General features: G+C 33.9%; 2 protein-coding genes across 4 annotated transcripts in view; one reads left to right on the top strand and one right to left on the bottom strand.

The window, feature by feature from the left end:
* Window positions 1–2,266, top strand: part of LOC110018454 (GDSL esterase/lipase At5g45670-like) — a gene marked incomplete in the record, with an annotated part of 4,587 nt that extends 2,321 nt beyond the window's left edge. The window contains 3 exon segments of the mRNA XM_020715773.1: window positions 1,220–1,465; window positions 1,575–1,827; window positions 1,915–2,266. Of these exon segments, the coding sequence (XP_020571432.1) occupies window positions 1,220–1,465; window positions 1,575–1,827; window positions 1,915–2,138 (723 nt within the window).
* A 1,247-nt stretch (window positions 2,267–3,513) lies between these two features.
* On the bottom strand, window positions 3,514–6,506 carry LOC110018453 (HVA22-like protein f). 3 transcript variants are annotated; one of them, XM_020715772.1, is made up of 5 exons: window positions 6,503–6,506; window positions 6,103–6,129; window positions 5,742–5,864; window positions 4,558–4,804; window positions 3,514–3,569 (listed from the first exon to the last, which is right to left on the bottom strand). In XM_020715772.1, exons 2-5 carry the CDS (start codon window positions 6,117–6,119, stop codon window positions 3,543–3,545), a joined length of 414 nt encoding a protein of 137 aa, XP_020571431.1. In that variant the 5' UTR covers window positions 6,120–6,129; window positions 6,503–6,506; the 3' UTR covers window positions 3,514–3,542. The 3 variants fall into 3 exon arrangements, with proteins under 3 accessions (XP_020571431.1, XP_020571429.1, XP_020571430.1); XM_020715770.1 differs by lacking the exon at window positions 6,503–6,506 and adding an exon at window positions 6,255–6,323; XM_020715771.1 differs by lacking the exons at window positions 6,103–6,129; window positions 6,503–6,506 and adding an exon at window positions 6,255–6,306.
* Window positions 6,507–10,766: the final 4,260 nt, after the last annotated feature.

The raw sequence follows: 10,766 nt of genomic DNA, 5'->3' as shown, positions 1-10,766 counted from the left end.
ACTCAGCGAGCCGAACTATATATATATATATATATGATTCAAATCTTTTATATCACATTAAAAATGTCATATATTTAATTTTTAAAAGATGAAATAAATATTTTCATGTGGTATGTTTGTAAAAATGAAGTTAGGTGGTAGAGATATAAATACATAGAAATTGAGTGATATATGTGTAAGTTTTCTTTTTTAAAAAGAAAATCCTACCTACCACAGGAAAGTGATTAAATTTGAAGATAATCTTGGCATAATGAATCATTAGTACTGAGTTATTAATTTATTCAAAATATTAGAGGGGTCATTATGAATTCTATATGGACTCTTGTGCAAAACTCCAATGTTATCCTTTTTATTTCTTCTAATTAAATGAATAATAACAAAATATAAGAGACAGCGTGTAGTTCAGATTAAATAGAGATTCCCAAGATCTCTTATATAGTTTATAACTCTCTAAAGATAGAGTTATAATAAATATGGAATATAATCATTAGTGTTTTCCAGATCTTTCAACAATTTCTTTAAGGCTAATAAGTGATACGAGAGCTAATGATTTGACAAAGATTGAACAGTTCTGTTGTATAGTTTATATGTTGTTGAATAAAGTACTAGTGCGGATGTAAATGAGCTTCTGATTTCAAATTAATATGGTAAATTTGTAAATGCGTAGGCTTCACGAAACAAATTACATTCAATACCCTACATCCCTTAATAAGTTTCTCTATCACGAAAAAAATATTATGTACAGTATTGTATGTGCGTACAACGGGTGAGATTCGGACATGCCAACGTGTAGTTCAGATTTCTCGAGCCTCATCTGTTGTTCGCACCTGCAGATGACCGATCATACGTAATATTTTCTCTTCTCAAACGTGAAAGCTCAAGACTGTTTCAAGCTATGCTAAAGCCAACAATATCATAAAAGCCACAAATCATATAAATATTTGTTCTTATATAATTAAAAAAAATAAAATTTCATATTTATATTTATAACACTCTATACACCAATTCATGAAAATGTGTATTCAACTCTTTAAAAACATATTATATAACAATATTTTTTGACGTGATATTAAAATCTGTCTGCCATGCATGCAAATATTAAAGTTTACCTGCTATATATTTAACATAAAAATATAAGAATTTTCTGGTATTTATGTAAATGCCCCCTCAAAAGATAGTTAATTACATATTAAACCTGCTGTCTTACATGCATGTATAGGGTGGTCGAATAACCTTCAGCGGGCAGGTTCAGAACTACGTACAGGCAGTAAATCAGATAGTGGAGATGTTAGGAGACGAAGACAGTGCTGCAAATTATCTAAGTAAATGTATATTTCAAGTAGGAATGGGAAGCAATGACTATTTAAATAACTACTTCATGCCCGCCGTCTACTCCACCGGCCGCCAGTACACGCCGGAGCAGTACGCCGACGCCTTAATCCAGCAGTATTCCCAGCAAATAAGGGTCTGTACCCAATCACGTTTTATTTCAATTCATGACTAAATCCTATTAATAGCATAGTACTCGACACCAATTATTTCTTATGTACTTACTACATCAAAACTCTCTACAGACACTCTACAACTACGGCGCAAGAAAGGTGGTGATCGTCGGAGTTGGTCAGGTAGGCTGCAGCCCAAGCGAGCTCGCTCAATTGAGCTCCGACGGCTTCACGTGCATCGACCGGATCGACAGCGCCATCCAATTATTCAACAGAAGGCTCATACAGCTGGTGAATCAGTTCAATCGATTGGATGGTGCTCATTTCACTTTCATTAATGCTTTCAATATTTTTCAGGACATCATCACAAATCCAGCTTCTTATGGTACAGCAAACCATCTTAATCCCAATCTTCATAAAATTCAAACATTCATCTATAAAATGGTAATTTTTGCAATTTTTGAATTTTCAGGGTTGAGGGTGACAAATAGAGGGTGCTGTGGAGTTGGGAGGAATAACGGTCAGATAACCTGTCTGCCTTATCAGACTCCATGCCCGAACAGAGCAGAGTATTTGTTCTGGGATGCATTCCATCCCACTGAGGCAGGGAATATAATTATAGGGAGGAGGTCTTATAGTGCTCAGTCTTCTTCAGATGCTTATCCAATGGATATTCGCCACCTGGCTCAAATTTAATTTAGATTTTATTCAGAATAAATTATATTTGTTATAGTTGTTTTTATAGTAATAATACTTATGGAATTGTATTTTCTGTTGAAATTTGTTTTTGGCTTGGATTAGGGTTTTGATTAGTTTTATGAGAGGGTTGAAGGTATATTTTGGTTTTTGGTTCGAGTTTATGTGTTTGAGTTTATGAAAGGTAATATTCAATATATAGTTTGTGAAATATAATATTTTATGGTAAGAGGTTTGTTAAATATGCTTCGTTGGGACTTGCAGAGAGTTTGAGATTACATGATCCCCTCGAATAGTCGTGAGTGTTAAGAGATGTGGAGATCGGTTTAAGAGGTCAGAAGCACAATTTATAATTGAAAAGTAAAAAAAAATAAGAAAACATCGAGATTTAATGTGGAAAAACGCGAGAACGTGGAAAAAATAGGGTCATACAACACCAATAAATCTATTATGAAGAAAATGAAAAGAATTGTTCCAATTACAATACACTCAAGACTACCCAATTTGGAACTCGAACAAAACTCATTTTCTTCTCCCTCACATAAAATAACTTCAAAATCATGCACAATGAAATCAAAATTGGCACACATTACCGTAGTGAAGCCGGAACTCAAAGTGAAAGGTATCTCAATTCGGTTGCTAGCATCGGGGTACCGTGATATCGTGACACTCCAACGACCACTGGGGCGCTGCTATTTCACACTTTCAAGTTTTGAATATGGGCTTGAGCGCTATGGCGCCCACTTTCGAGGTGCTAGGTATAGAAGAAAAAATTTTCAGGGGCAACGACCCCCATTTATCTTAAAAAATTATAAGGTAGCGCCCCCACCGAGAAATCCATAACGAAGAAAATTATACAAACTATACTACACTCAAGCCTCTCTATAATATGAAAGTACTTAACGACCACTTTCTTTTTTCTTCCTCTCATAGAATAACTTCGAAATTGCATTCAAGAAATCGAAATCAACACACATTTCCACCACGAAAATGAAACTTAAAGTGAAAAGCGTCTCTGTGTTCTTGCTGTCATCGAGGCACCGCGATATGTCTCTGCGGCGCTTCAACGAGCTCTAGGGCCCCACAATGTTGTGCTCTCGGGTTCTGAATCCAGGCTTGCACGAAGCGGCTCCCTCTTCCACAACGCTAGGCATTAAAATTTCAGTCCGAAACCTAAAATAGGAGGGAGACCCCTTTTTTTCCCCTAATTACAATTTTTAGTATATTTTGGGAATTTGATTGCTGAACAACCGGATCACATAATACAACAATTAAACTTTATTCCTCACAAAATCTTAATTTTTATTAAATTAAATAAAATATTAATAAACATAGGAGACATATTTTTACGAGAAATAACTTTACAAATATTAAATGGAGACCTCAGAGGAAAAAGAAAACACTTCAATGTTTCCTTGCTTCTTTCTCAGCCTGAAAAATAAGAAATTAAATTCAGGGTCTGCTTTAAGATGAGTGCAACACAAAAAATGATTAATTATTTGAAAATTTTACATGCATGACATACAACTCTTATGCATTTACATATTTAACACTTTTAAAATTTGATATTAACGTTTAAAACATCTTAGCATAAAAATCCTATGTTCGAAAAGGTGATTTTCACTTTTAAGAAGTTATTATTGTTAAATTTTAATTTATGGCCCACATTTATTTTTAATAATTTATGAGATTTATTTTGATAACTTAAGTTATTTATTTTCTTAACTCATAACTTATGTCATAACTTATGATATTTATTTTTATAACTCACGATAACTTAAGTTATTAATTATCTTAACTTATAATTTTATGTCCTTATGTTAACTTATGATAACTTATGATATTAAATTTGTAACTTATGTAATCCCTAAAATGAATAAGAGTTACTAAATTATGTCATTAATTTTAATAATAAAAATTAATTAATTTATTAAATTATCATAAGTTCTATTGGTTAGTAACCCTCTTAATGGATGGTGGTCAAATAGAGTATAATTCAGAGAATGAGTCATTTCTCTTCCTACCACACCCCGTATATTCTCCTCTATCAGAAAGTATAGAAAGTTTCAAAGGATTAGAGAGAGAAACTCATCTCTTCAAGATCAAATTTTATTATCATGAATACATGTATGTTTTACTTTATTATAGATATGTTAAACTTATGAATTTAAAAGATCTTGACTATTATGTATTTTTAGAATTTGTGTCATAAATGTTAAACATGAATTTCTAAAATTATTATAATTATACTTTTTTATGGTGATGGCAATATGAAAGGTTAGTTGTTAGATATCTAAATATGTAAGACTTATGTGACAATTATGTAAATACCCCTACTTATCTATATATATTGCACTCATTTCAAGCCAAAATGAATAATGTTAGAACCCAACATGACCTAATTGTTCGAGTTTCTTACCGCATTGATGACTCGTTCGAAAGCCTCGGGTCCGTACCGCTCGATGTAACGTTCGACCGCCTTCCTCGCATCGAGACTCATTAATTGTATGGCCCTTCTTTGCTCCATGCTGTAGTTTGAGCTGACATAGCTCCCAATTCTTACATATTTCCTCACATAGTTCTCATATATGAAGGCAGCTCCATTGAATATTGGCAGAACAAGCCATATGCAAAACAAAAGCTTCATGTATGGCCACAAAGGAAACCTGTACATTGCTGGAAATATGAATATCTAAAATTTCATGCAAATAAATAAATAAATAAAGAATTACATATATACCAGACAATTGCTATGTGTAGTCAAATAGCTAATGCCTAAACTGTTAAGTTTTGCATATATGTCATCTTTCTAATACATGAAAATGTGTTAATTTACTGTTTAAAAGTTAAAAAAAGCTATATTTTTTATCTGATGTAAAAAGTATGGGTGATATAAGTGTAAAAAAATGAAGTTTAGGTGTTAGATGTGTAAATATATAAGAGCTGGGTGGTATGTATGTAAATTCCCAAAAAAAGATTTACTATGAGGTCTTGAGGCATAACATTATTTGATATTTTTATTATAATATTTAGAGACTAAATATTTTAATATATTTTTATGATGGGCTAAAATAAAAATATTAGGATCTTAGTTTAGAATTGCATCCAGAGTCCGGACAACGGACAATGGTCTTGACTCTGGACGCAATACACCCGGAATTTTTTTTTTTTCCTTCGGTTGTATAGCATCTGTTGTCCTGGCGCTGCTTGTGTCCGGACTCTAGATGTAATATTTTCTTGTAAAAATAAGTGTTTATTTAGAGCACTTGCTATAGATAGGGGTGTAAACAAACCGAGCTTGAGTGAGCTGAGACTCAGTTTGTGTTTAACTCGTTAAAAAATGTTACTTTTCATGTTTAGTTGGTTTATGCATTGAGCTCAAAAATTATGTTCGTGTTCGGCTCGTTTACTCAGCGAGCCGAACATGAGTTGTTCGCAAACAACATGCCAATTTGATAGCCCTTGTCTGATGTCCATACGTCCAGACACCGGTGACGAACCGGCCACAGAAAATACAATGGCACGGCCGGATTATCGTCATTGTCCGTCCGCTCATAACAAACAAGTGACAAATATTATAACTATGATTTAATAATTACATACCAGACCAAAACTCTATAGCAGGAAAGCTCAAAAAGGGTGGTCAATGAATACAAGACCCAGTACGTGAGCCACTGCTGATCATCAAGTGGCGAAGGGCTCTCGATTGCTCGCATCGATGCATATCTAATTAATTACATCAAATTAATTTTACAATATGGTTAGAAGAGCATAGTGGTGGGCAAGATTCAAATCAAATGAAAATTTACATACCAACCCCCTAATTCCTATGTATTAACATATAAACAACCTTAATTTCAATTTTTACCTACATACCACCCAGCCTGTGCCGTAAATGTTGAAATTTGGGTGGTTGATATGCTAATACGTAAGAATTGGGTGGTAAGTATGTAAATGCACTTACAAAGGGTACAGAAGCATCACCCCCGGCCTGATTCATAAGAGTCCGTAGCATGTATATGTTAGTAAATGAAATTAAAATTAAAATTAAATTAAATTAAGTTAGATAATTTATGTAATTATTATAATTTTCTTGATAATATGTAAAAAACTTACCCTATTAGAGCATCAAAGTGGGAAGCGATAGTCTTCAAAAAGCCCATCTTTATTTTGGGTGGTTAATTTGTAATTAAATTTTTGAAGGAGAAATGGAAGGTTACGGTATTTAAATGGAGAGGGTTCGGTATGGAGATGAAGCGAAGAAGAGAATTAGGTAAATGAAATTAAAATTAAAATTAAATTAAATTAAATTAGATAATTTATGTAATTATTTTAATTTTCTTGATAATATGTAAGAAACTTACCCTATTAGAGCATCAAAGTGGGAAGCAATAGTCTTCAAAAAGCCCATCTTTATTTTGGGTGGTTAATTTGTAATTAAATTTTTGAAGGAGAAATGGAAGGTTATGGTATTTAAATGGAGAGGGTTCGGTATGGAGATGAAGCAAAGAAGAGAATTAGGGTTAAAGTCTCCTTTTCTTCAGTGATAGGGAGGGAAAGAAGTATTAATGAGCAATGGAAGAGAAAGAATAACTTGAGGTCTTATATTTACATACATACCATTGAATTCTTATGAAATTACATATCTAACTTTGTTTGAAGGAGCTTCACTATTCAATGAAGCTCCCTTAAAAGTCACGTCACATCACGTCTCGTCTGTGGAACGGATTTTGTCATTTGCGATCTAAAACGATGAAGCATTGCTACTCTGCCGAAACAACTTCGAGAGATGTTGCTTAACGAAACAAAAGTAAATCCGCACATCGGTGTTCACGATGTAATGAATGGAGCTTCATTATCTCGTCAAAACATATTTTTAGAAGATTTTTCTTTTTTAATAGAGAAATCTTATTTCCTATGAGTAAAATTTAAGGAAAATTTACATGCATACCACTTTATGTATTTACATATCTAACAACTAAATTTTAATTTTTACACATGTCACCTTTTCTATTAATGAAAAGGTGAATTTTAAACTTTAGAAGTTAAAATAACAGTATTATTGGTGTGATTATGTAAAAGATTTGGGCGTGGTATGAATGTAAAAAACTAAATTTAGCTGTTAGATATGTAAATGCATAACAATTGGAGAACTAAAAGCTCGAAGAAAGGTGGATTAAGAGTTCACCGGAATCAATGTTTGTTACAAAGTTGATAATTTAAGTCAAAGAAAATAATTAAAAATAATAAATCAATATTAAAATTCTTATTTATTTACATATATAACCCCTTAACTTTAACTTTTACGTACGTGTCGTATTATCTATGCATGAAAATGTGTATTTTCGGTTGGTTCGAATGGACCGGCTTACAATTGGTCATCCGGATTGCTACCAAAATCCAAAATCTGATAAACCAAATCAACCAAAATTTTGATAAAACCGATCGAAAGAACCAAAGTTTAATTCGGTTTAAACGGTTCAGATACGAATAAACTGAAGTTTAATTATTTGTTAAAATTTGATTATGAATAAATATTAGAAATTACTGTCTTAAATGATTAATATCAATTTAATTTCATGAATCTTTCATTTATTTTAATTAAATATTACAACTATGTGTAAAATGATGTTTTAAGTTTCAAAAAATGATAAGAATTTACATGCTATGGATGTAAATATGAAATTTATGTGTGAGTGATAATTGAGGTGTGTATGTAAAGAGAAAATATTGTATTAGGACTTCGCACGTAGAGTTACGTGCCGATTACAATGAAATCACGCCACATAACAGTGATAGAAAAAAAAAATTTCTACTCTGTAACACAAAAAAATATCTCCTGTGTTATTCATGTGTTATTGTGTGTTATTCAGGCATTATTGATATGTCATTATAACACTGAGAATATTTCCTAAACAAAATAACACATGAATAACACGTAATAACACGGGGGGAATATTCCCCAGTGTTACCAGACCAATTTTTTTTTTACTCTATCACCTTCACGTTGATTTAATTGGACTCCACAAGTAACTCTATGTGCGGAGTCCTGATGAAATAATTTTTCGTATGTAGAAGCGCCAAATTCGATATTTAATATTCGTATAAGGTATAAAGACCTCATAATAAAAAAAACTTTAAATTTGGATGATTTCAACTGAAATTTATTTTAAATTCATTCTAAATTTTTTATATTTTCAAATTGATGCCTTAGGTCCCGTTTGGCGCAGCTTCTTCCCCGCGTCCGGCGTTTTCGAAACGCCGTGTTGGCGTTTGTTCGGGCGTTCGCTCCTGCGATCGGTAAACGCAGCGATTAAAATCCTATATCTTCCCTTAGGTCCTTCGACGCTCCCAACCTCCCGCGTTCAGCGTTCGGCGTGGGATTATTACCCCGCAGCCCTCGTTCTCTCCGGAAGCTCTATCTCACGAACGACGACCGTCCCGTTCCCTAGCTCGCTTCGCTGTCGTTCCGCAGATCGAATCGAAGGCCTGGCGCTCCTCTCTACGGTTCCTCTGTAGATCGGATCGAACCTCGCCCCGCAGCCCTCGATCTCTACCCGCACCTCAGGTATGCTTGATGACATCTCTCGCCCATGATTCTTGTAGATTTTTCCTCTGCAGATCAGATCTAACCTCGCCCCGCAGATCATGATCGAACCTGCCCTTGCTTCTTCCTTGCTTCTTCCAATTCACGGCATCATACCTGATGGGAAATTTTTTAAAGCTTTGGTAGAATGAAGCTTGGCAAATTTCAAATAAAATTTAGGAGGCTAGAGAGGCTAGCATTTCAAAATCATTAGAGAAGAGAAAGCTTACAGATTTATTCTGGATGTGGGGCATTTTTTATGGGTCAAAACAGAAAATCATTTAAGAAGAGAATGCTTACAGATTTATTCTGGATGTGGGGCATTTTTTATGGGTCAAAACAGTGATTCATCCTTTGGTTTCTGGCATGTATTTGCTCGTTGCTCATATATACACATATCTAATACCTGAAATTTGCGTCCTACACCAGGCTTTGAGGTGGCTTGAGCTGTGCAAAGTAGTTGGGGTTATTTATTTATTTATTGTTTCTTTTGGAGATCCTCAACACTGTTCTGAGTATTGATTTCATTTGTTGCATCACCTACATATAAAATCAAAGCCTTGGAATGGTTCTCAGTCAAGTTTTCAGGCAATTATTTCTTCTTGTGTTTGCTCCGTCACTTAAAAGTGCTTTTGTGTGATTTGTTTTTTTTTTCAATTGAAGCTTGTATAGAAGATGACTAAATAATGAGTGAAAATACAATGGAACTCTCAATTTGGTGATTTTGTTCATTTATTATGGAATCCTTGTTATACCTGTTGTTTCTTAAACCTAAATCCTTGTGGCATGAGATTTCTTATGCATTGGTTTCAGAGTAGGATCTTCTTGTTAAAGGTTGTTAGTTTTGTATGGATTCCCTTTTGATATAATGCATTTGTCCACTTTATTTAATTTTAGAAAAATTCACATGCATATCACACAATCCTTATTGTACACTTTATTTAGTTTTTTTTTCAGTTTGTTGGTTCCACGACATGTATGAGTGTTGATTCATTTTTTGCATAAAGCTATTCTTAATATGTTTTTATTCAGAATAGTTACACGACACTGCTGTTGAATCATGTCTAAAGTGGTTGACGGGGGCCAGTCCGCAATGTGGGACAAAGTCGTTACAAATATTTTTTGTGATATGTGTATTAAAGAAATAAAACTGGGTAACATACCAACAACGTATTTTAATAAGGAAGGGTGGCTAAACATTGGCACGAGATTCAAAGAATTGACTGGTAGGGATTACGACCGCCTTAAATTTAAAAACAAATGGGACCAGTTGAAGAAGGAATGAAAAATATGGAAGGAATTGAAACGTGGATCTACCGGTCTGGGTTGGGATCCGATTAAAAGGACAATTGATGCTCCAGTTGAATGGTGGGCTGAAAAACTAGAGGTAATTTATATATAATTCATGATTTGTTAGCTTCGCAAATTATTTTATCTAATTATAATTTTCTAAATATCCCCTCTAAATGCTATTCCACAGGCAGTACCGGCAGCGAAGAAGTACAAACAGCGTGAAATAGAGCCGGAATTTGAAGAGAAATTGGACATAATGTTTAAATGGGTTGTCGCAACAGGAAAGTTTTCATACAACCCAACTGAAAGTGGTTTTACAGGGATACCAGATGAGATCACACCTGAGCCAGTGACACCAGATGAAGAAGTTCAAAGCATTAACCAGAGGGGTATCGGGGAGTCCAATACAATTTTAAAGAGGCCAAGGATTGCTAAGAAAAATAAAAAGAAAGAACATTCTGTGAACACCTCCTTCGACCGTTTAATTGAAGCTTTTGCAGCTCCACCAATATCTGAAGCTAGCATATTAGACTGTCTAAGGCTTTTGAGCGCTATTTCTGAAGTTGTGGCCAACAAACGATTTCATGCACAGTGTGTGAAAAAACTTGAGGATTCAACGCGAATGAAAATTTTCATGGCGCTAGCGCCTGAATTGCGACTCGAATATTTGCGGGTTTTGGTCGAGGAGTGATTTTTTTTTTATTGGTATATGTATTTGGTGGAGAAATATGATCTTTTTAGTTAAGAGA

Source organism: Phalaenopsis equestris, unplaced genomic scaffold (genome assembly GCF_001263595.1).
Source record: "Phalaenopsis equestris unplaced genomic scaffold, ASM126359v1 Scaffold000022, whole genome shotgun sequence".
In the NCBI taxonomy this organism is placed as follows: domain Eukaryota; kingdom Viridiplantae; phylum Streptophyta; class Magnoliopsida; order Asparagales; family Orchidaceae; genus Phalaenopsis; species Phalaenopsis equestris.
This window is presented reverse-complemented; position numbering and strand designations above follow the sequence as displayed.